General features: G+C 36.0%; 2 protein-coding genes across 2 annotated transcripts; one reads left to right on the top strand and one right to left on the bottom strand.

Moving 5' to 3' along the window:
- Positions 1-212: 212 nt before the first annotated feature.
- LOC139148390 (receptor-interacting serine/threonine-protein kinase 3-like) lies at positions 213-12,580 on the bottom strand. Its single transcript, XM_070719825.1, has 11 exons — positions 11,991-12,580; positions 10,260-10,572; positions 9,085-9,230; positions 8,724-8,773; positions 7,989-8,156; positions 7,397-7,479; positions 6,441-6,675; positions 5,941-6,041; positions 5,117-5,177; positions 4,448-4,543; positions 213-3,932 (listed from the first exon to the last, which is right to left on the bottom strand). The coding sequence occupies exons 1-11, from the start codon at positions 12,146-12,148 to the stop codon at positions 3,661-3,663; spliced, it is 1,683 nt and encodes a 560-aa protein (XP_070575926.1). The 5' UTR covers positions 12,149-12,580; the 3' UTR covers positions 213-3,660.
- Positions 12,581-13,139: 559 nt separating this feature from the next.
- LOC139148595 (large ribosomal subunit protein mL52-like) lies at positions 13,140-26,422 on the top strand. Its single transcript, XM_070720080.1, has 6 exons — positions 13,140-13,208; positions 14,680-14,689; positions 15,769-15,943; positions 21,616-21,686; positions 24,367-24,431; positions 25,715-26,422. Exons 1-6 carry the CDS (start codon positions 13,140-13,142, stop codon positions 25,850-25,852), a joined length of 528 nt encoding a protein of 175 aa, XP_070576181.1. The 3' UTR covers positions 25,853-26,422.
- The last annotated feature ends 965 nt before the right edge of the window (positions 26,423-27,387 follow it).

The raw sequence follows: 27,387 nt of genomic DNA, 5'->3' as shown, positions 1-27,387 counted from the left end.
CAGGTTTGGTCTCTAAAATCGTGTTCACAGTATCTCTGTTTTCAGGGCCCTTCAAATGTTACATTATATTGTTAAAATGCACCATATGGGACAGACATGTTATGACTTACTAGTTTCAACCAACTTACCTGTTGGCTTAAATATGAACTTGGTAAGATTAGGGTTAAAAGTGAACGCAGCATTTTGGACATTCAAGGACAAATTTTCAAAGCTTTATTTTGAGTTTTCTTTATTTACCATTGACTTATGAAAAATTCCCCATGACATTTAAGTCTCAAAGATAATCACCATTCTTACAATTAATGGGCAGGATATGATATTGATTTTATTAAACAGAAGGATAATGATACCCTGGCTGCAAAACTAACAAAATTTCTTTTATCAGTTATGCATACTAATGATATTAAAAAAGAAACACAGACATGGAAAATGACTGATTACGCAGTGGGCCCTCTTACGACAAAATATCTGAATTCTGAGTCAACGTCAGAGTGTCTGGTAATTTCTTTACATTAGCTGTATACATGAAGTATATAAAAATTTCTAGTGTGAAAGAACTTTCTTTAGTCAGTGGCATGTTTTTTTCGCCGAGAGGGCTCACTATGATAAAGTATTGATTGAATTGCTTTAAGGTTCCAATACAAGAAATTGACCTTTTTAAACTAACAATTCTGTAGTGGTTAATAATTATATATTTTCGGAAAGCCTAGATATAGAGGAACATTTTTGTTACAATAGTGTCACCATTGTTTACATAACTATCACGTGACAGGTAATTTGCATAACCTTTCAAAAATCGGTTTTCTGCATGTTTTGTTTCAATGCTTTGAGATATGTGGCTGAAATTTGTGGGAGTGCAAGCTGTTCTAAGGATCTGCCAAAGCGTGTCTTAGAATTTTTTTAAACTTTCTCGAACAATTTTTATGCCAGAAAAACTTCCAGAGGGGTAAATTTAACCCTAGTTGATTTCTTTAAAATTTTGCTCAAATAAAAACTAAGCAAGATATAAAAAATCTGAGACATATTTTTGAAGAGCGTTGTAACAGCTTGCAATTCAGCAAGTTTTAGACATTTTGAAGTATTGAGACAAAACATAGGGAAAACCAATTTTTTAAAGGTTATGCAAATTACCTGTCACGTGATAGTTATGTAAACAATGGTGACACTGTGGTTACCAAAATGTTCCCCTATATCTAGGCTCTCAGAAAATGTATAATGTGCGGGGGTTCTGAGCTTATTAACCGCCAGAGAATTGTTAGATTAAAGAGGTCAATTTCTTGTCTTGGAACCTTAAGTAAATATAGAACAGTTTGATCTCTACAACACTAGTTATAATGGTGCCCAGACGATAGAATTTTCACTTCTATATTAACACTGAAATTCTGGTATGTCACATCTTTTATTTAAGACTTAAAACTACAGCCTTTGCCTTGCAATTCATTGTGTAATCTACCACAAGCATTTGGATGAGAAATTTGTATGCTACATACAGATTGAGATGAGCCACCTGGAATTTTACAGCGCCAGGATCAGTACATGGCAACTCACACAAGTTAAATCTAGTACTTTTGCAGCACTGGAAAGGTAATACTGATCTATATCAACTCTGTACCATACAAGAATATTTGTATTACCATGTTTGTCAGACCTGAGGAATGACAACTCATCAGTCTATAGAAAAAGATAACATTTTGCTCAGCCAGGTTCTCAAACTACTGCATAAATTTGCATTTTCTTGGTTAATCAGTAAAGGAATTAACAGTTTACTTTTATTTATAGGAGTTAATCATTGATTTGTCACTTTGGGAGGGATAAATGTTGGCACAGTTATATTTTATTTCATGATAAGAAGTTATAAATGCAGGTTTCCCTTCCAAACAACAAGCTACCGGTACATATAGATATGAAAAACTAAAACATTCCAAAAAATATGATTTCATCATATTCCTAAGAATGATATACTGGTGAAAACATTTTGCAAGTATTCCTGTTTTTCTGTAATTTTGCAGCACATTTTTATTGTGATTCATATTAATGCCTTCTGAATTGTAAGGTGTCAAGAGTTTTCAGCTTATTACAATTCAAAACGATCACAATTGCTAACTTTCCACACTGCTGTCCCTGTATACAGAAAATACAACTGATCCAATACTTTGAAATGGAACCATGGGTTGAAAGCATTCCTATTAATCTAGTCTTGTAAATCAATAAAAATCATAGACATACACAAAATAGTATTTTGTCAACATTGCCAACTCTGGAAACAGTAATGAAATAAATCTTTGGCCAGATCAAAAATGTGTTTCTGGTAACATGCCCCTAAAATTTCAGTAGGTAGGTCAAAGGGAAATCTTTTATTAATTTTATTTTTGTTGGCTGAGACCCATAAAATATCATAAAATTTAGTGAATGCACTTGAAATTGTCTGCAAATATGAAAAAAATGTCTAGGTTTAGCAGGTTTTCCTAGGGTGAGTTGGGTTACCAGAAATGCACGTTTTTTGTTGGCCTTTGCAAGACTGATAGCTTGCTGAACTTTCTATTCACAACAAAGAACTGGTGAACCATGATAAGTCATGATTGTTCATTTTCCCCATACATCTACATGTCAGTTATTGTTCATTTTCCCCATACATCTACATGTCAGTTATTGTTCATTTCCCCATACATCTACATGTCAGTTATTGTTCATTTCCCCATACATCTACATGTCAGTTATTGTGCATTTTCCCTAGACATCTACATGTCAGTTATTGTTCATTTTCCCCATACATCTACATGTCAGTTATTGTTCATTTTCCCCATACATCTACATGTCAGTTATTGTTCATTTCCCCATACATCTACATGTCAGTTATTGTTCATTTTCCCCATACATCTACATGTCAGTTATTGTTCATTTTCCCCATACATCTACATGTCAGTTATTGTTCATTTTCCCCATACATCTACATGTCAGTTATTGTTCATTTTCCCCATACATCTACATGTCAGTTATTGTTCATTTTCCCCATACATCTACATGTCAGTTATTGTTCATTTTCCCCATACATCTACATGTCAGTTATTGTTCATTTTCCCCATACATCTACATGTCAGTTATTGTTCATTTTCCCCATACATCTACATGTCAGTTATTGTTTCACTGTGTGCAAAAGACAATTGACATAAATAACATACTTAGATGTTTTTAGTGTGAGATCTGACCATGACATACCTGTGGAATCATCATGGTTTTTCCTACAACTACATGTACTTACAAAATACACTGGGAATTATATTGATTTGATGATTACAGGGTATTTGGATGAAATCAGATTCAAAAGAGATACTTTCCAGTTGTCAAGTTATTTCAAGCTACAGTCTTACTCACTGCTGAGTAGAAACAGTATTGAACATTACATGTGATTAACATGTAGAACTGAATAGCTCTAGGGATCCCTATATGCATTTTCCAGTGTGCAATTTGTCCATAGCACTGGAAACTTTGGACTTGATCACATCTACAATGACGCAAGTATATTACCTAATTTATCCTTTCACATCTTTAGAAGGCTTCCCAATTTGAGAAACCTATTAATTTTCAGCAATATTAAAATATTGGGATTAATTCCAATCATGAGATGCAAATGTCAAACTAATGACATTGTGATTCAAGAGTTTACATCAGCCCTACTCTGACCAAGTCTGGTCTGTCAATGGCATTTAATGCCTCAGCTAGTTTACCATGAGTGGCACCACTGCCTGTTTTTTGATACCAACGGTACATCATCTGATAACCCTGTTCTTGACAACCGTAGTGGAAGTGGTCGATTTCAATCGTATCGATCTGTGGATCTGTAAAGCCAAGCGTTCTACCAAGGTTCTTCCAGTGACTACCAAGGGCCTTGGAGATGGCTATCAGGTCTTTTGGTGTCACTGTTTTGTTGGGATCTGAAAAATCATAAAATTTAGTCGGTTAGATGATTTCTGATGCTTTGATCTCAATAAAAGAATTCCACCAATAGTGGAAACATTTTTGCCACCAATACGCGGTGTAAAGCAGTAAATGTAATCCGTCATAGGCTGGTGATCTACACATCTATCTTACAGAGTTACCAATCATAAAAAATGAACGTTGGTTATCTGAGCTGTTACTGTTTATGATATCCCACGATGCATTTGTCTGGTCATCTTAGAAACTATGTATATGTGGACTGCTTTTAATACTCTACTTTCCTTTTGTTGTTTTTCCACTAGCCTTTGAAAATCACAAGTTTACAAATTCACCTGAGCTTAGGCATCAAAACACTGATAATGAGAAAAAATTATGATACCAGTGTTTCATCATTTTTATCACTTGTCGCCAATGGAGGTCCATTTGGTATAGAAATGCTAGAGCTGTTCAAAAGTTTGAGATTAAAAGCACACATGGTCCCTGCATATTTCACATTTCAGTCTTTGTGTACCTGCTGGATTTGCTGGTGGCTGTGGCTCTGACACTGGTATTGGTGACCTCATAACCTGTTGGTGTACTGGTGCCCCATAGATGTTATACACATCGCCTGTTACAGAGATCACAGTGAAAATCCAGGGACAATATGTTAATATTTGACAATAGTAAAAGGATAGATAACCAAAACTTATAAATTTACTGTTATCATCCTCATCATCACATTATTGTTAATATAATTTGTCAAATAAACTCAAAACTCCTTTACTATGTACAGGAAAAGTATTATGGGTGTTTAGAAATAATGATGTTAATGAAAGCTGTGTTATTTTTAACTGCTGATGTATTTTCCAGTGTTTAGCCCTTGTTTGTAAAATGGTATTTCATGTTCTACCCCAAAAATGGTGTCGAAATCTATGACACTCGACTTGTTGACACAGGCTGTAGGTGTGATATGTAATGTTATTGCTGTCAATTGAATTTTCTTTTGGATAAACATGAATTTATTCGTCAACAAGAATAATGCATAGTATTCACAATGCATTTTTTCAAAAGCTTTCATCAACCTTTATGTAGTAGAATTAGAAAACATACATGTTTCACAGGCCAAAAATACTGAGAATATCTTCAAATGTTAGTTCTTACCCCTTTCAAATAGCTCAAGCAAAAAAAATAAACAACTTACCTGCATGTACTGGATAGCCTAGCGGAACTTGCATTTGCTGTGGTGCTATTTGGGCTGTCATCTAAACATAGACAAGTACCAATCACGTATCATGAAAATGTTTGTTCTCATCAATATGTTGTCAACTACATCTACTTTTATCAATATTGTCAGGAACATTTTTGAAACAGAATTGAGTCTTCATCAATGTCAAAACAAAGATACAAAATATAACTGTTCTGAGTGGCAAGGCCATCTGATCATGTTATTTCATATATCGTAGAGTTTGTAAGTCAAATGTTATCCCTATCCTAGGTATAATTTTTACATCTTCAAAGGCTAACTAGATCCTTGAACTCATATTTGATTTGAGTTTGTTAAAATGAGGATGACACTATGAGTGAGGGCTTTACTGGCTCACGTTTTTGTACCACAGTTTTGCTGTTCCTTCAATAATTTTTAAAACTACCATGATGATCAAGAATGTAGCAGATGGACTTCTTGAAGTGAAACATAATTTCAGGATAATCAAAAAAGGAATGGAATACTGACAAAGATTACTCAAAAACTGAAATAAAACACTGTTGTGCTATGTGTCAGTTTTGGTCACATTCAGATTTATCAAATACATACAAATTTTACGAGGGAAACATAAGACATTGTTCACTCCAATCCTATTTTCCATTGTAAAGTTGGACATCAACACTTTACACTGGGGAGGATGGGATAATAATGAATGAGTTTAACAGAATGAACAGTAACAACCATGATTGCTCTTTATGATAGTAACAGAAAGTTTGTGCGCATGACAAAAATATGACAAAAATTGTAAAGTTTATTCTTACCGGTAGTGGCTGTTGTTGCATGGATGGATATACATATCGGTATTGCGGATTGCCTGGGGTACCTTGATTTGCTGGACTGGTAGTACCAGCAACACCATAGGCTGAGTAGTACACAAGAAATGGTTGATAGAATGGGGTAGAGATTGATGATGACTCAAAAATAAGATTTCTTATGAAGCTTTTACACAGAATAATCAAACTGAGGGATGCACAGTTATTTAGTCAAAATAGAACCAGATGAACAGCCATACAAGATTTCATTTTTTCTACCTTCAAGTTAAATTACTGTTGGTATTGTTTTGTCAAAGATGGAAATCATAGCACAAATGAAAATTTTCTGATAGTGGTCAGGATACTCAAACGTTTCAAAGGTATTCAAACTGAATACCCATCTGTGCCATATCAACTTCAGTCGGAAGCTTGGTGTAGTGTACATCTGAAAAGGATATGTGTTGAGAGTCTGTCACACTTAAAGTTTGGGAAATTTTTACTGACTGTACCTGGTAAACTTGCAGCGTCTGTTTCTTCTTTCACTTGTCTCAATTGATTCATTCTGAAATCGCCACCACTTGCTCCATCTATGGCTTGAGTTGGATTGTGATGACTGACAGATGTCCTGGTACTAGGTTTGTACATACTTCCAAACTTTTCTTGAGTATGTTTGACTGCATCATCTAGTTTCAACACTTGCTTAAATTGCTCACTCAGTTCAATTTCTAATTTGCCAGCCTTTCCCTACAGGAGAAAATATTTCCATTATAAGTCACCTTTCTACAGTAACAATAATGAGTATAGATGAGATGGTAAAAACCTGACAGACATATCACCCTATAAAACATTTGTTGCATGAACTGCCAAAGTTGGCAATGGTTATGAGAAAAGTCATGTAAATTGAAAATCATAAGTCATAAGAATTGATTTTTAGGGTTCATAGATAGGTAGTAGGAGTAAATCATTGTTTAAAAATACATTTTCACAAAAAATAATATCAAATCACTTGGCAATTTTACCTGGGATTAAAAAAAACAAATTACTTAGAATTTGTAAATATATTGTATATAGCTCGATACAAGATATAAGGTAAATTAAGAATGGCAAACATTGAGAATGTTATATTTTCTGATAAAACTTCTGCCATAGTTACAATCCCAAAATAATGGTAAACTTGCAGTTGCATGTACATGTCATTAAAACCACAACTACGATACTGAAAACAGTAATTCAAGAATTTCTTACAATGATTGACTTTTCAAACTGGAATTCTGGATTTAATTTTTCAAACAGGTATTCTGGATTTGACTTTTCAAATCAATACTCTTGATTTGAGTTTTCAAACTGGTACTCTTGATTTGACAAAGCACAAAACAAAAGTTTTTGCAAGTAACATTTCTAGATTCAGTATTTAAAAAGAAAGGACATCAGATTTTGCAGAAATAAAGCCTACAATTCTACATACCATCTCATCAAGAACTTTACTTGTTGCTTTCCTGATCTCAGCTTTATATGACTTATACTTTGATGACAGAGTTTCTGACATATCTGAAAAGAAGAGCAAATTATCTCTTACCATTTTCAAGAAAATAGAAATCTCTTCCATGAATGAACAAAGTAGAGGTACTATTATGGTTCTGATTGTAACCAGCCATGTGTACGCTAAGCAATTTAATAATAAACTGATGACAAGTTTTCTCTCTGACTCACAACATATTCACTTATTACAGATGTTGGTTTAATACTTATACATGAACAAATGAGAAATTCCTTAAAGAGACTCAATAAATTAAAAAAATATTACAAGTTAATGGGTAAATTGTCACCAGAAATTTATCATATTATGGCCATAATTTAGCGTGTTCCATTGCAATATATCATATGAAATCTCTGACAGTGATGTTGAGAAAACCCTTGAAATGACATAATGAGGTGAAAAAAGATAAAGGTTGGTTCTCATCTTGTCTTCTCTGAATACAAATACAGACCTAAACACAGGCTGGAATATTGAAGAATAGCATTGTCTTATTGAGTGTATTAAGCATGATGCATTTTACCTTTGAAGTACGGCCGTTTCTGTGGATCTGGGTCCCAGCATTGTTTCATCAATGGTACAAGCTTTTGCTTCATGTCATCAGGAAGATCACTTGGTATATCATTCAAATCCGGTCGGCTGTTTGATGGATTGCGTACAGCAATAGCGATTACCTCGGAATAATGAGCATCTACAGAACAAAAAATACCAAATGTGATTCTTCCAATACTATTATCAAAGACTCAGCCATCAATGATCTGTGATCTGTGATCTTGATTTACATGATTACAAATATCAAGAATATTAATGTATAAAATATCAAAGACATTAATGAAAAATATGCAATGTACTGAAACAGAAGTGCACAGAAGTATGGAAATTAACATGGAAACACTCATTTAATATACACCTCTAACTGTCACGTGATGGCTATTTTCTACTAACGTCTGTTTAGTACAGACAATTTGATACCTTATGAATATGAGGTGGATTGAAAAGTAAAACACAGTGAAAATTTTCTACACTTTGCCAATTTGTTATAGTAGGTATTTCATTCATGACACTTTCTACATTATATTAATCATTTTCTTTTGAACGTCAATGAAATGACAAAGGTAACGGTCTAAGGATATTACAGGTAACTACAGTGAAAATGTTGATTTGATCTTTCCAGTTTGTTGCCCAATTTAAAGAAATGACACTTTGGTACCTGGTATGAACTATGATTTTGCAAGTCCTTGAATCTTTAGTCACTTACTTTTGTATACTTCTTCTCTACTGAGGATTTCCCATATGACAATACCAAAACTGTAAATCATAATTGCAGATAACCAACCTTTACAATCTTGCATTTGACTTAAACTGTATTTTTATCAACTATATACAGGAAAACCACTTACACAAAATTGTTACTTTAAAGATGTTACCCTTTAAGCTAGAAATGATTATCAACATTAACAGGTTAGGATGAAAACCAGCTAAATACCGGTATTACATAACTTAAATGACTTAACATTTCACAATCATGGTTTGGTCCTTTCCTATTGTTTTCTATGGTACAGTTGGAGCTTAACATTTGGAAATGGGGTTAAAAGGTTAAAATATGGTGACTCACAAACCTGTAAACATCAAATTTTTCTGTCACAGGTAAATTGATGTTATCCAGATGTTCAGGAGGAAAGTGTGTGATTGTGCCTCCAGGGCCACCAGCTACACATCCAGTACTATGTGAAGTCCTTAGTTTGGATAGACCAAAGTCAGTGATCTGAAAGATAGGTAATGGGTTAAAATCATGCGAAAAAAAACACATGGCAAGCTGCAACCATAAACATGGACATGAAAAAGCAGTGCTGCGTTTTGCATTGTGTCAAACTTAGAAACATGATCAACTCTACTACAAGCATAAGCAATAAGTGACAACTTTTTAGTAGCATGAGATTGGCTCCTGGCTCCACGTAGTGTGTGACAACTTACTTCGCCTGCGGCGAAGTGAACCTAATCCCCACCGATAAGCATCATGGCAATAAATATTACGTGATTTTTTGTATGCTGTATTAATATATAGACTCTAAAAGGTAGGAGAACCTAAAAGTCTTTGCTTTGTTCTGTCATTTCCCTCTCATTAAAGTTTAATGGTAGGCTTAAATCATGACCATGCCTGGACAGGGCCACTGCAGGTAGCCACTGCAGGTCAGCGGCATTTGAAGAGCGCTCTCGTGCGACAAACCCAGGAGAGCATGGTTTATCGCCAGAACCTGTAAATCCTAGTTAGTTTTTGCAAAATAGTGAAAAATCGAGCTCGGTGACCTACTAACAAAATATGGTTTTGGAAAATTCACAAAAAGTGCTATTATTTGGCAAAGTTTGAGAAAATTGACATTAGTAGAAACTATCAATAATTAATAAATTACCCTCTTCTGTTCCTAAAATTTGGGGCATATTTGTTGCAATTTTGGTTTAAAAATAAATATGATGACTTTTGAACTCAATTTTAATGTAAGTAAAATCTTCAAAGTAGCTTAGGTTTATAATTTATTTATTCTTTTACAGTGTAAACGCGAAAAATGCAATCAAGATATAAATATGAAAATGATGACCTGTTTTAGTGATTTTTAGTGATTCTGTGAAAAACCGTGAATTTTTAATGTCATTTTGTAAATAAACAAGCACGGTGACCCATGTTTTTTTCCCAGTTTTGGACTATTCACATATGTAGGTATTCAAAAATCCCCATTTGAAAAAATTGACATTACTTTTACTTTTTCCGATCGCACATCCTTAATCTACATCTTACCTTGACAGACAAATGTTCATCAAGAAGAATGTTACCAGCTTTCAAATCTAAATGAAACACTTTAACAGGAGACAGGGTGTGCAAAATATTCATGCCTGAGCATATTTCATGGACAAATCGCCATCTCAATGGCCATGGTATCTCCACTTCTGCCTTCAGATTTCGAAGAAGTCTTTCAAGAGAGCCATTTTCCATATACTCGATGACTAGTCCGCATAGTTTGCTGGACAATGTTATCCCGTATAATCGCACAATATGTTTGTGATTAGCTTTGCTGATTTTTCTCGCTTCACTAAGAATGCTTTGTCTTTCACTGCAGAGGTAAGACAAACAAGAAACAAGAAAGAAAATAAAATGTTTGATGTCTGTGCAGATTTAGTTGATAGGGCTATTTGTAAATGCAGGTTTGTTACTCAATATAGCTGAACACCATGACATTGGACACTTCTGCTACAAATTCAGACCAAACTTTTTAGTGCTGTTTACGTGACTGTTGATGCAGTTTGTAATCCTTCATTGTTGATTTGCACAATTTCCACAAATCTAATCTAAAATTTGCATATAATGAAGAACAATGACATCATTGCACATTGCCTAAATAGTCAGTTTGAAATGCTAACTCTAAAATACAACACAATCAATGACATGATAAAATGTACCAGTACAAATGTAAATACAAGTTACATGTTTTGTACCCTAATTTGTGATGCTTTAATGGTGAATATGCATACATCAATACATGTCTTTCTTCTTACATACTTGTTTAAACCTTGTATTTCATTGAGATAGAAATTCATTTTGACTTCACTGCTTTATTCCCTGTACATTCGCCTAATTGAAGTCTAATCAGTATATGGTACATGTATCTGTAATAACGGTACATCTCCATGCACAAAATATATATAGATAAATGAGAGTACATACAGTGTTTATAATCAGCATCATACAGGATGGTGATTGGAAATTGATCAAACACATTATTTATAAGAGTGAAAAAACCCGAGAGGATGGTATGTCAATTGCGCTGATCGCAAATGACGTCACTGTTCTCTCTCATTAATATGCATAAATAAATATTTGTCTGCATTTTCCGCATAAACGACGACAATAAAACCTGCGAGTGTTACAATGGCTATTTAGCGTCACGCTTATTCGTATGAATTGATGACTGAGACTACAAGCTGCAACAACAGCCGTGCATACAACGACAAAATTTGTCTGAATTTCAGCATATTTGTCTGAAAGTCGCACATGTGCAGCTATATTTAGTAACAAACCCAAAATTGCGATCAACGCTAATTGTATATGTTCCTTGTGCTATCAGTTGGCTTTAGGTAACTCAATCACTATTAAAGTATAGAGGTAAATTCACCATTGCATATCCATAATAATACCAAGACACTCTGGTCTGTACCGGTTATCTTTTTTCAATGCTCTTACAAAATTGGCAGGCTATGATGACATTTGCGTGTTGACTTTTTCCTTCAATCATCCTTGTCCTTAGCTGCACTCCCCATCTGCCATGTGAGTTTAAAGATTCTTCTGCTGTTTGTGATGCTACCAGTACATGCATCCCCTGTGGCAGATGTATGTACTCTACTAGTACTACATATATGAGTTTAAGTAGACTCTTGGAGCCAAAGAACGAGACTTAAATACATCATAATTCAACAAACAAACAAACAAACAAAAATAAAATTTGTTTAGTAGTTTGCTAAAATTTTGTTTTACCTTTGACCACTGTTCGGAGTTTCACAGAGTTTCACAGCAACCTCCGTTTGCCAATCGGTATGTTTGGCCCAATACACAGCCCCAAAGGCACCTCTTCCTATTAGACCAAGTATATCCAACATATCGGGGTTGACTTCTTGAAATTCTGAACTGGCCATGTTCTCTTTTTGTTTGTGAAAAACTCAAACAGCAAAGATTGGATGAAATTACGAAACTGGCGATCAAATTACCAACTCCTCAAGAGATCAAACCATTTTCGAACGGTAGCTGGCAAGAAAAAATTGAGTGTTGGTCAGTGTTCTTCAATATTCACGTAGCTTCTGCGTAGGACGCTTCCATATCGTATACCAGCAGGGCAACCAACCCTGCTGCAGAAAACTTAAGTGTTTCCGCCGGCGGCGATAAGTTACGTGTACGGGTTAGAGAGTCACACTTTAAGCATTTAAACACGATGCTAATTCTGTATCGAAAGCCAAAGGAATCTTTCAAAGTACCAAGCAAATTGAAGTCAAAGTTTAAGCGGTGCCACGTTCATGACGACAACGACAACGGCATTTTCCTGCAACTTATGGGATTTCCTAGAACTTTAACCCGGAAGTTGTTTGAGGAAAGAAAATACCCGCTAATGAACTTCAAAATGGCTGCGCTCATGCGATCGAAAGGTAAATCGTGTCGTATTACTCGTAGACTTTTGCCTTTTATTTCACATACTGAGCGGTGAGATCAGAGGGAGTTAGACAAGACACTTGACTTTTCAACTGACAGTGCAGGCAATCATAGTAGTAGTACGTCTTTTGCCATCCGTTGTCCTGAAGTAACCGATTCGTTTGATCGCAAGCGTGCGCTCAGCCACGGTCCGTGGGACCGTGTGGCTCAGCGTTGCGCTTAGCTGCAAAATTGTAGCGCTACGGTGAGGTGGTCGGTGATTTTTTTGGTTTTTGCAATTTCGCTCACCAGTAGCGCTACAATGCCGATGGTCCCTAGGGAGTATAAAATAAGCGCATCCCACTGGACTAGGCGTGTTGATGTGAAATGCTACATATTTACTGGTTGGCATTTAATTGTTCAAACACGTCAGGGATCACGTTCCATAAACATTGAGCGTGGGGCATCCGTGTTTCTGGGAACCGCCATTACCGGAAGTTGGTAATGGCTGCTCCCAGTTTTCGGAAAGCGATCGACGTGTTTGAACAAATTCCAAACCCCATAAACGACAAGGTTAGTGTAGTATAGTGTTTAGTCTTCAGTAGTGATAAATCGGTACGACCAAATGCAGTAAATATGTAGCATTTCACATCAACACGCCTAGTCCAGTGGGATGCGCTTATTTTATACTCCCTGGGCCATCGGCATTGTAGCGCTACTGGTGAGTGAAGTCGCAAAAACCAAAAATCACCGACCGCCTCACCGTAGAGCTACAATTTTGCAGCTATGTAGTATAGTGTTTAGTCTTCAGTAGTGATAAATTGGTACGACCAAATGCAGTAAATATGTAGCATTTCACATAAACACGCCTAGTCCAGTGGGATGCGCTTATTTTATACTCCCCGGGCCATCAGCATTGTAGCGCTACTGGTGAGCAAAGTCGCAAAAAACCAAAAATCACCGACCGCCTCACTGTAGCGCTACAATTTTGCAGCTACGTTGCGCTGCGCGTTCAGACTTCAGTGAAAGCACCTGCTCGGGCCGGGGAGGGGGCGGGGTAGCTGCAAAATTGTAGCTCTAAGGCGGCTGGTGAGATTTGGTTTTTGCGACCTCGCTGTACTGGTGAGCGAGGTCGCAAAAATCAAAACTCGCCGACCGCCACCGCGCACCGTAGAGCTACAATTTTGCAGCTAGGGCAGGGGCAGATTCTCTGCGAGCAGGTTGGTAGGAGGCGTAGCTGCTACACATCACATACCAACAGAGAGAGTTAGCACTCGGGTGTTTAGCCCAAAATGCATATCCAGAAACAAACTGCATGGGTATGTTTTTTAACAGAGAGCTCCATGGCTCTTTTTACAGAAGGAACGAGATTATAATTAATTACATAGGTGTGAGGTAGTTGGTTTCTAGACGTTTCGACACCAAATCATTTCGGCCTAAGACGTTTCGGCCTCCCAATTTCAGGCCTCGAGTTGTTTCTGCACCACGACCCAAGACATTTCAGCACCGCTCAAGGCTTACTTTGGGAGGTAGTGCTGGAGCGTAATGTTACAAAAAGCACTAAAAAGTATAGTGTCAACTTACATTCACGTACATGCTTTAATCTTTGTCAGAACATGGGAAGAGACTGTATAAGAAAAAACTTCATATCATTTTCAAATCTGTGACAAGTTTTTCAATAGCAATAGCCAACACGGCAAAAGTTTGAAAGCGTGCCGAAACAGCATGGCAAAAGTCACACAAAATACACATAAAAGTACTGGTCAGAAAGCAAAGGTCATGCTTACGAATATGATGGGTCAGTCAATTACTAACTAGTTTGAAAAAAATTGAAACAGGGATACTGAAACGTCTTGGGTTGCGGTGCTGAAATGACTTGGGGCTGGAAATTGAGAGGCCGAAACGAGTTGGGCCGAAACGACTTGGTGCGGAATTAACCAGTTACCAGGTAGTTGATATCGGAGAGGGGGTGGGAAGCGGTACAGAAGCAAACTTTTTTACCTCGTGAAATCTTGTTTTTTCAATTATTTTTTTTGTCATGTAGATTACATCATGTGAGTATTTTCTTGACATTTCAGAGAAAGAAATAACACTTCCATTATAAACGAGATGAGTGTATCATTTGTATGTCGAAGTTACACGACTATCATGAATTTTTAAAAGTACCGGACTGGTGATCGGCTTGATCGCTTGATATAAAGTGCATGACTTGCAAAAATTCATGGGAGATGAGCAGTGTGTACTCAGTTGCAGTCCACTTCCTTCTCTGACAGACACATGCTATCTGATCAGTGGCATCCATCAACATTTCAAATATTTAGAATTCTTCAGGTATTGGTTAAAGGGAGGCAGTCATCGGAACTCTGCACAAAGGTTGCCAGAGACCCCCTACAACTGATGTACACACTGTATCTTGGGTACATTGGCAATTGATGAAAGTTAAAACATGTTTGTTAACGATGGATATCGTAAAATTTAAATGTTGCAGCTATGTTGACTTGATGCGTCCAGATATCATGCATGAGAAATACATTGTAAACAAGAAAGTTGCACATATGCAGTTCCAACAAATGCCTCCCTTTAAGAAATGATCATAGTAGTACATACATCTTTACCCTTTCCTTTAATTATCGTGAGAAAACTTCTCTTGAATTTCTGATAGCTTTGAAAATTAGTAAGTTCAGATTTTAGATACAATAACATGATTACGGCCCCATTCTGAGTTGACCAAATGATAATGTTGCAAGATGTTATATACTTCTGTTAATAATAATGCCAATGGGCCTATACAAATGTAGATGTATTGCCCAAACAGGACAATTGTCTTCCTTTAGTTTGCAGCTAAGAGGGTTTGAAATCCAGTAAATTCTCAATTAGAGTCAAACTCACAATGATGTACACCCAAATGTACGACGCCTAGTCACCTAATGAAGACATTGCAATCAATACCACTTGGCTAAATCCTCACCTTAAAAAAATAGTGGTTCATTAACCGAACTGTTGCAATTTTTGTGACCAAAGCCCCTCCACATGCTTTAGAGTACACAAAGAACTGGCACATACATACCCACCATCATACAAAATGACAGGATAAAATGATCAGTACAAATTTATGTATATTGGCCATACATAGATCTGAAAATAGATGTCTGCCTTATTTGGTCATGCAACTTCCTGTTCTGTTTTGTTTGTTTGTTTTCAACTTTAGCACTACTAAATCAAATAGCCCTGTGTTCAAGATGCATATATCAACGAAGACACTTTGGAGTATTTCAGTCCTTATGGGCAGGAGGAAAGTGGAGAGAAAGGTGAGATCATTTCAATTTGTCTGAACATGTAAACACTTGTTTTATATCAACAATTGAGTGAGTGAATACTGTAATGTATTTATGAAAATACTGGTTCCACTACAAGTGAATATAATGGATTAGCCGCAGCCTCAATATTTTTTTATAAGCAAATACTAGAAGTGTTATTGCTTTCAGTGTTTCAATGTAATGGTCAAGGACACCATCAAATGGGTCCATGTGTAATTCAAACACATGCATGGGAGACCTGGCTATTGCATCTGAATTCAACAACCCCCATTCGGCGCTAAAATCCAATAACAAAATAATGATCCTAACTTCAAGCAAACAGGATGAATTCAGAAGTTTGAACACCAACATTTCAAAACGAAATCTGAAGGAAGTGATTGAGTTTTACATGTACACATGGCATACTGTTTCCGTGGCTTAAGTTGATATGTAATTTCAGTAGTGCCAATTTACATAGGGTATTGAGCCTAACCCCCTCCCCATTACTCAATGAGTTTTGTCTTTTGTCCATGCTTTTTAGCTACTATAGACTATAGTCTATAGAAGCTATTGGGATGGGTATCCGTCCGGCGTCCGTCGTCAGTCTGTATGTATGTATGTATGTATGTATGTATGTATGTCCGTTTGTGAGGCGTCCGTCCACTCAAATATCTTGAGAACCGCAGTACTTACTGATTTGATATTTGTTGTGTAGATGAAAAATATAATTTTGAGAAACTATTTTTTTTAATTTTTTGATATTGTTGAAAATAGGCAAATTAATGCCAAAAAAGGTGTTTTTGGTAAAAAATCTTCTTCTTCATAACCGCTGGTCAGACAGCTTTGTTATTTGGTATACATGTCCCTAGGGGTAACCCAACTTAGATTTGTTCAAATTGTGATGAAATATGCAAATGTGTATTTTTAAGGAATTTTTTCGTCATTATTTTGGTCAAAATTTGACTTACATTGTATGTAATTCTTGTACTGTATAAACCCTATCAATTCACCCAGAAAAAAATAATATGATTTTAAACATGGGGCCCGGGGGCACCGACGTCCTTTGTACCTCCTTACTGTTTATTAATTGCCATAAATGTGAAATTTGGCAAAAAGTCAAATTGTTTTGACATAAATGAAAGTTATTTGAACTGGTTGGTTACCGGTCCAGCATAAGTTCAAGTGTGGATTCTAAGTATCAACAACCTTGATATGAACCATTGACTAAAAACATTTGCTTGTTACACTCACCACACTTGTACTTAGTATTGGAGTGTACACCTATCTACAATACAATGATAAAAGTTTGGACTCTGTAGGTCAACAGTGCATCTTTAATGTATGAGACTAAATAAGCTTACCCCTCAAGTATGTATAGGCCAAAAACAATATTTAATTTTGAATTATGTAGTGCAGGGAAGGACATACAATATGGTGAAAAGCAAACTAAATATAAAAACTGAATATACAATTATATGGAAATGTTGTTTTACAGTCATGAGTATCTGGTGTGTGCCGAGAGACAAATATTAAAATTGGACAGTATCATCCTGACCACAGTTTGTCTGACTGGTTGTTTCCTTCTGATTTTCTGACACGGTGATAGGTACAAATATTATGCGATTCACGATAGTTATACAACATAGCTTGCATTTTGTTCATAGTAGAACTGAGTTTTACATGTAAGATAACTTCTCGTAAACTGTAAATTCTGGCTTCTGGCAGCTCAAACGTCGCAATACTACATTTTTTGATATGATATGGAGTGATTTGCACACATGCAGTGACAGTCGATATATTCATAGTATGAGAGTCTACTGTACATTAAAGCATGGTGATGTTGACAACTACATGCATGCCAGTGCACGATTTCAAAGTAGCCAGGAGGAAATTCTAATGGTCTTTTAGTGGAAATATAGGTATTAAACGACAGTGAAACAAACAACATTAGTTATCGTGACCTTGCTAAAGTGCAATCTCGGATCATGTATGATCTGATGATCATGCCAAATTACCATGTCGGATTTAGCCCTGCGTACGATGCTGTGTGTTCCGCTACAGCTATTCGCCCCGCTCACCACAGCCCTGCAAAGACCCGTACGTAGGGTCGGTGACTTCAAATCCACTTTGGGACTTGACGTAAAAAGCCAAATTACTGCCGAAATTCAGCGTTCTTGGGCCCAAGTCGTATCCCTGCCCACCTCAGCTACTCGATCGCTTCCAAAAATGCCAGTCTTTTATTCACTTTTCGTAAATAACCGTCGATGTCGGCAACTCTCTCGCTAGCCCTGCGTACGTACGCAGTGTACGCAGTGCATTCCCTGTGTGCGTTCCTACAGCATCGTATGCAGGGCTAGCGAGAGAGTTGCCGACATCGACGGTTATTAAGTAAAAGATGATGTCAAAATCAATGCACAACTGTCGAAATTACCCAAATAAGCAACAGAAAACTAAAAGTTATCGCTGTGTCGAAAGGACAGTATATCAACATAAAAAGACGCTAGTTTGTTATGACATGGAGGCCGGAGGTAGAAGGACAGAGCATTCCCTCGCTCTCACCCAGCTATTAGTACGGCCGCCGTGGGATTGCCTCGCTATTAAAAGCAATGGATTCGCCGGTACTGGGGAGTACGGAGGCCATCATTCTTCAGTCTATCGAAGGAGAGGTTCGTGCCAAAAAATACATGACAGCAATCAAATATACGCTAAAACCTTTAAAACGTCAAAATCCGCAACTGACCGACAAACATGATGGCAGTTCTTGAAAAACAACGCTAACTTGTTATGTGCGCATGCGCATATTAAGGGGAGACCCATTTGATTTCGGGGGGGGGGGGGGTATGCAGGAAGTGGGTATGGGAACTTTTTTTTGTTAGAGAGACAGCATTTTTTTATTTCTACAGTCAGACCTGCATCAATTTTTTTTTTCAAATGGAGTAGCAGTGCAATTTTTCAAATTTAAGCCAGTGTTTCACATATCACAGGATGTTTTTATTTATTCATTTTACATTCCAACAAATGACAAACAAAATGGAAAGTCTATTTAATATACAACTTTAAATTATAGAACACTTTTTTGGCAAATCAACTGTGAATCGATCAGTACTATACCTGCTTTTCTTTAAAACAGTCAATTCCTTTTAAGTTTTCAGGGGAGATGTTATCTTTTGTGGTCAGAGAAACAAGGCTCACACATTGTATTTCATTATATTTGTTGTTCCTCAATTTTCATTGTCAACTTGTAATCTTTCTAACATATTTATATTGAGAGAATAATGTATTGGTTTTAACACTAGTTTATTGACTCCTGTCTTGTGTTTTAAATTTTCACGATTTAGAGAAGTCAAATAGTCCCATCTAAATATTGCCTATACCATTGAGATATTGCAACAGAAATCCTGAAACATGATTTCTTGGGTCAGAAAAGGGAAGGAAAACATCAAGTGCACCGAGGTGTACAGTAGTGAATGCTTATATCATAAGTGCTGGAAAAAAAACACATAAGAATTACTTGTGGTAAAACATTTGCGTGCCTTTGGCAGCATGCCAGCAAAGAATACATGAGAATGAAGTTTCCAAAATTTTGCTCATTTCAACAGCATTGTGACAATTCCTTTTTATTTCTGTCTGTTATGAGAATATTTTTTTCTCAAGCCATTACAGGCTTAATTTTTTTCTTTTATTTCACCTGGTGACAATTTTTTTCCTCGAAATCCTCCATACCCCCCCAGAAATCAAGTGGTTCTCCCCTAAGTGAGCCCCTGACCTATACGGGCCAGTGGATTACTTCCTCAGTAGAACTGATATGCCTGCCAGTACCGGTGTTTATCGCCTACGGAGGCCATCATTCTTCAGTCGATCAAAGGCGCCTTTCGTACCAAAAAATACACGACAGCTGTAAAAGTGCATCACTGTCAACTTCATAACTATAGAACATGTTGAAATACACAGTGAAACGTTCACAATGTAAAAAATGTGCCCATACCGAGAAACAAGATGGCGTCCGTTTCGATTCTTCAACTCAGATTTTGTCCTACAGTTGTGCGCATGCGCAGACGGTAGCTTTAGCGAAAGTGAGGCAAAATCAAGTAAATATAAAATAAAATGGATAAAAATATTGTTTAAAAATAATGTAAGGCATGTATCACCAAATTTTGAACATTTCTGACGGTATTTCAACTATACGAACACCCATGCCAAACATCACAATAATCAAATCAGTGGTTTTGAGGAAAAAGTGAAAATAGTGGTTTTCAGAAAAAAGCTAAAAAAGTGACTTTAAAATGATTCAATCAAAAAAAGAAAAAAGATCGTTTGAGATACATGCCCAAGTGACCACCAGACCAAATTTCAGAAAAAGTTACTGAAGCGTTTCTGAGATACCTGCGTCCACAGCATACGGCCCACTATGTTGGCCCGTATTGGGCCGCGCCATCACATTAGTACCTTGTGCCCACAGGGCACAAAGTACTAGTAATTGAATTAATTAGGAAATCATCAAAGCCCAAATAATTTTAGTGCAGAATTATCAGAAAGTTCAACTTTTTTTGACAGTTCATAGTGAAATGCTTACCATCTTGGAGGATTAAAACATGTAAAGGCAACTTTCCTGAATCCCAACTTTGACATATTCTGAACCGTCATTTATTGTGCCCTGTATGTTATCTAAAAGAAATTGCTCAAAATAGTCAATAGAGATAGAGATAGAGAAAGTTCTAATTTCCATTTATGGTTGACTTGGTAAGGATAAAATAAAATTACTTTTTGAGGAAAAAAATAGAGTGGTCAAGTAAAAGAGTGGTCAAAGTGATAGGGTTTTTATGGTAAAGCTGGGCTGTAAGATTCCTCATGTGCTATTTATAGCAATTATGCAATCTGTGTAAACAGTGCAATGAAAGTTACATGATTCCTGATAATGCTTTTCATGACCTTGAACTTCTTAGGTTTCAAACATTTGTCTCTTCAGTGTGCCTTCTCTGAGTATGTACAGTCTCAACTTATTCAACAGAACTCACTTACAATGTTAATCAAAGATATCCTTCTTCATCAATACATGTGTCACAAAAGGTTATTTGCTACATAACACAGCAGAGCTCTGTCAACTGTTGAGTTGCTTGTTCTTTCAAAACCGCTGATCAGATAGCTTTAATATTTGGTTTACAAGTCCCTAGGATGACCTAAGTGAGATAATTTCATACAGTCAGGAAATACTTAACTTTGTATCCATGTCTATAGTAGCTTCAGGGACTTTGGCCCTATGTTTTATAACCATGGTCCCTATGCCATTAAACATAAAAAATGGTATGGCCTGATTATTTTCAGTATCAAAATTTGTGTTCCATTGATAATAATTCATCACCTTGAGATATGCATAGTGAAACAATACTTATTAATATAAGTTGCATACATAAATACTAATCTGTCATGCTTCGACCATGAGACATTTGTCAAATTCCAACGTTATCAATCATTGAGAACCTATTTCAGATAACCTTCAATAATTTGTTGTAATTCTGTAAAAACTAAGACATGTTAATACATGTCATATGTATAATTCTAGCAAAATAACATACTTACCTTTTCAGATCTTATTTCTCAATTACTAAATGTACATCTATTGCTGATATTTTTAGCATATTCCTAATTTTCAAGTGATATAAACCATTATCTCCATTCAATTGAAGGCATGGCTTAGCAAGGAATCCAACACAAGACTATGGACCACTTGTAGACCTGCCTGACTGGTCATATGAAGGTAAGGCATGTTTCATAGCTACTTAAATATTATCAACATAGGATAATTCCATTTGACTGATCATTTATTATGCAATAATGTACCCCTTCCGGCCTATAATGGAGGAAAGGAAACTTTGTGTAACATAATGTACAAGGCGAAGCCAAGTACATTATGGAGTGCAAAGTTTGTGTGAGTCTGTACATTATAGGGGTATATTATATTATTTCTATTATTTTATAGTTTTGACAATGCCAGGGAATTATCAGTAATAATCTATGAGGATGACATCACCAAATTCACTGGTATTGACAAAGCTATAATATAATGTTTGATAATGGAACTCTGATCATCATGTCCCCACTTTTACTCTTCAGTTGTTTGTGCATTCCTCTTACTCGTACTTGTAAAGGACCATTGACTTCATCTCTTTGTAATTTGTTAACATCAAAACATCTGATATGTTATCTGATATTCTTTGAATTGTATTCATTAAAGAAACAGGTTATGATTGCGTGAAAACAGTCTTGCATGTAGTGTTATTGATTTTATGTCTCTTGCCTAGTAATACAGCTTTAAAGGCAAAATCCTATCCCTTTTGAGAGCTATTGTAATTAGTCCATAGTCTCAATAAGAAATATGGACAATAGAAAGTTTTAATGAAAGGGCATAGGTAATCAAGTGTAAATGTATTCAAAGTCAAGCAGCTGAAAAACATGCAAAATCACTGAAAGTTCACTATTATATACCAGATTATTACATACCACTTATTATTACATACCACTGTCCACTGTACCTGAATGCCCTACTTTAAAAATAGGTACGAGTTGAAGTTGCTCAGAGTGGCCTCCATGAGCTCTCAAATATATTTATGTCAAAGGGGCTAGATCAAGTGGTTGTATGGGACTCATATCCCCTGCACATGAACTTAAAAACATATGCCTTAAAGCTTAATGACTAAAGACAGTCCTTTTGAACGGAGCGGAATCATTGTAGTGTATGTGATTTTAGATATTTAAAAATACATAGTCGTATGTTCCATTGTCATTGTATATAGTGATACCAATTTGTTATTTTGTTCTACAAAAGTTTGCAAGCATTATCATGTTGACCATCTTCTTTCGTAATGCTTACAGATTGTTGACATACTGTTAAAGATAGTTTTCATATACCCTTTATATACCTTTAGTGTGAACCACCGTATGGTATGCACAGAGACAGTATATCTACCGGTATATTCCTCTACAACCTGAACTTTTAAAACGAAAGTTTTAAATAAACCTTTTAAGGTAATTCATGCCTCAAAACTGAAAGACTTAAGCTTTTACCCAACATTAGGTTTGCAAAATTTGGTGCTTGAGAAACAGATTACTAAATATTTACAGTCACTTGAAATTCAAAATGGCCACCATCCTGTGTTAACTTCATGGGGAAAAATTAAATTTCCAATTTTCATAAAAATAAGCTGTAAAAAACTTAACTTCTCTAAGAGCTTCAAATGAGCCCCCACAAGAGCTTGAAGAAATATATTGTATAAGTTAGAGAGTCCGAATATCTGTCCCTGAGGCACATTCTACCTTCCAAATATCTGTCCCTGAGGCACATTCTACCTTCTAAATATCTGTCCCTGAGGCACATTCTACCTTCTAAATATCTGTCCCTGAGGCACATTCTACCTTCCAAATATCTGTCCCTGAGGCACATTCTACCTTCTAAATATCTGTCCCTGAGGCACATTCTACCTTCCAAATATCTGTCCCTGAGGCACATTCTACCTTCTAAATATCTGTCCCTGAGGCACATTCTACCTTCTAAATATCTGTCCCTGAGGCACATTCTACCTTCCAAATATCTGTCCCTGAGGCACATTCTACCTTCTAAATCTGTCCCTGAGGCACATTCTACCTTCTAAATATCTGTCCCTGAGGCACATTCTACCTTCTAAATATCTGTCCCTGAGGCACATTCTACCTTCCAAATATCTGTCCCTGAGGCACATTCTACCTTCTAAATATCTGTCCCTGAGGCACATTCTACCTTCTAAATATCTGTCCCTGAGGCACATTCTACCTTCTAAATATCTGTCCCTGAGGCACATTCTACCTTCCAAATATCTGTCCCTGAGGCACATTCTACCTTCTAAATATCTGTCCCTGAGGCACATTCTACCTTCCAAATATCTGTCCCTGAGGCACATTCTACCTTCTAAATATCTGTCCCTGAGGCACATTCTACCTTCTAAATATCTATCCCTGAGGCACATTCTACTTCTAAATATCTGTCCCTGAGGCACATTCTACCTTCCAAATATCTGTCCCTGAGGCACATTCTACCTTCCAAATATCTGTCCCTGAGGCACATTCTACCTTCCAAATATCTGTCCCTGAGGCACATTCTACCTTAAAAATATCGCAGACTTTGTTTCAAGAATATTACATTGCCATAGCTTTTGACAACCTAACATTTGAGTAGACATCTTGACGCTGATCCAGAAAATGACAGACTTTCTCCTTGAAAACTGTTTGAGATCACCTGTAAATTTGATTTCTATGTGTGGACCTGTATCTCTTTCGAAAATGAGAGGAGAGAGCATCACAATACACATTATTTTTCATCAAATATAGATTAGTTAAATATTTTCAAAAAATAAATTCATTAATTCCTAAGATTTTTTCATTGACTGCTTCTCTTTAATATTCAGATGGTAGACCAGCTCCTCCTACAAAGAGACAACTTTTTAATCAACAGATCAGAAGAGAAATAGCAGTGAGTATAAATCTTTTCTTTAAATAATTATTTTTTTCAAATTATTTGTACTATTACTCTATGACTTGCTGAAATTTTACCAAACTCCCTACAAAGCAGAAAATTAACTTCAATGAAAACATTTTGCTTCTGCAAATTTTATGAAGACAGTTCTAAGGTCATGTTGAAAAGCAAGATAAAAATTCCAGAAAAATTTATTTGAACAAAGGAAAACTTTTTCCATGCCAGTATTTTTTCAATAACATGGGTTGTATGCAACAATGACCAATGTTGCAACTATGTCTGTGTGCGTCCATTTGTTCATTAAAAAAACAATTTTTTTCCAGTCATAACTTAACACCTGCTTAAAACACCATCTGTAAGAATGTCATACAATTTGGTACATAGTATAGTCATGAGAGTCATAGAAAGATCTGCATCTAGTAGACTTTTGTGAGTGTGGTCTGCATAATTAACAGCCATTTGCATAAAAAGATTTTGCAATATGCTATATCTCAAGAATTACAACGCTCCAACTGGTCTATGGTTTTACTATACTAAAAATTTAGCATGACTTGCAAATTATAAGCTTATTTGCATAGTTCATGAACTGTTATGTATTAGGCCATACACCAAAATTAAATGCTCTGAATTTTGGAAGACCTGTGAGGTATGTTGGTTTCAGCATAGGTCTACCTTGCTAAAAAGTTTTATGAGCATTCTGATTGTTTGCTTATTTGCATATAATGAATTTCTGTTGTACGGCCTTATATCAAAATGGATGCACTGAATTATACCAGCATTTTCATTACATTTGTCAAATTTAGTTTTGCCTATCAGCATGATACACTAATTAATAACTTATTTGCATGTTTAGTGAAATTCTTTAATTGGATCATATGTCAAAATTTCATGCACTGAATTATATCAGACTTCGGAGTTCTAAAGTACATTGGTTATACTTTGATTTGGTCATGCTGGAAGTTTGATCAGTGTGACGTATTTCAAGTAGCCCATTTGCATATATATGAATAATTTTCTGTGATTAGACCAAATGTCAAAGCTGAATGCATTGAATTTGAAAAGGTACAAAATTAATGAATGACCTAGTGTCACACATTATGAGGATGATGAGGAGATTAAACTTGTGTAGAGCGTAAACAATTCTGTATTAACACCTGTATTTTGCTTATTTATGCTTCAACACAGTGTTTCTAATGCATTCCTTTGGCACACAGTGTCCACTAAGTCTTTAATGCTTTGATCGAAATTCTCACAAGATACTGTTTTTTCTTTGTTACCAGGAAAAAATCGATATATACTCCCGGGAAATGTTGGAAGCCAAGGAAAAGTATATAGAGAAACAACAAGAACATGAAAAAATAGAAGATAAAGTTAGAAAAAGTAGACTTAAACCCAAAGGACCAGCCTGGAAATCATAAAGATTTAATATTTTGAAAATAAATGATTGCTAAATTTCCTGGTATCCATTTTGTTTGATGAAAGGAGCTGTTGCATTGGAAGGCTGTGACTGTCTTATTCCACACTTGAATTGTATATTCAAGTTGATGTGCATATTTGAAACTGTATGTCTAAAGCTTTTATCTCATATCTCACTCCAATGATGAGAAAAGTATTCAGTGACATCTTGCATGTGTTTCCACATTTGAGGTTCACAGTAGCTACCGTTCTTGTAATTGCTCAAAACCAAGAAGTAACATTTTTGTGAATGAGATAAAAAAAATGCTCCACAAGATCATCAGTACAACGAACAATTGTGAGTATATGAAAATGGTCAGTTTTCAGAAAATATGCTCCCTGGTGCTTTCTGCTTTTGAAAAACCAACAGAACATAATTCTCTGATCTCGGAAATTGTCTGTGACATGACATTATATCTCTCCAGATGCAATATAATAATTGGGATACTGTCATGTATGGGATACTGTCATGTATGGGATACTGTTATGCCAATTGAAATCAGAAGAAATACTTTATCTCTGAAGAACTTTACTTTTACTTGTACAATAAAAATCAAAATCAGAGTGAGATTACAAGCTGATGTCACCATTCTGGTAGGAATTCAACACAATTTGGTGTTGTATGTTTGTTAAAACATCAACCAGCACATTGCGTGTACCCCTGCTTCCACTCATTTATTGCCAATTTTACAAACACTCTGTAAGTTTTCCCTTGAGCTCCATGTTATCATTGTCAATAAAGTTATCAAATAAAATATGATGTCATTTATTGTTGAAGAAAAACTGCACCAGTGTAGTGGTGCAACAGTTCACCTTCAGAGCTTCAGAGTGTGGTCACTGAAAGTTTGTTTAATGCAGTGAGATGTCAGATTCTTAGAGTTGCCCCTTGATACCGGCTATTTTTCGAAAATTTTGCACATTCCAGCCATGATTTCAGGGTCAAGCATAAAAATTTGCATAAAAAGATGTATAAAATTGTTACAACTGTCTCTTTAATTTCTTTCAGTACAATTATCTGTATTTTATAATAAAATTGCATTACAGTGTTTGCCAAATAGGTTTTAGACCTATCACAGATCCTGTGATATCCAGTCTCACAAGATATTCAGTGACAATGGAGTATTCAATTGCATAATTTTTGTGAGAATAATATTGAACTCATTTGGAGTTTTCTTAGCCATGAAAGTCTGTACCCGACAGTCATGCATCATTTACAGTGGCTTATTCCCTTTGAGGTCTAAAATTAAACCCCAGAAACATATCATTGCTTTAATGTTTCTGCTGTTCAAAAAACCCATTTATATATCACATAGGGTACTAATGTACTATGACTTGTTATAGCACAGATCAAGTCAGCTCCTGTTACACTGTCAACTCCAAGAAAGTCATAACATTTTGTCATCACAAGGACTAATCTTGGGTAATTGCTAAGAACAGAAAAACCAAACTGAAAGGCAACTAAACAAGTGATTTGATAAAGGTATAGATGAAACATGGT

The sequence above is a fragment of the Ptychodera flava genome, chromosome 13 (assembly GCF_041260155.1).
Source record: "Ptychodera flava strain L36383 chromosome 13, AS_Pfla_20210202, whole genome shotgun sequence".
Taxonomy (NCBI): domain Eukaryota; kingdom Metazoa; phylum Hemichordata; class Enteropneusta; family Ptychoderidae; genus Ptychodera; species Ptychodera flava.
The sequence above is the reverse complement of the archived record's forward strand: the minus strand, read 5'-3'. Positions and strand labels throughout refer to the sequence as shown.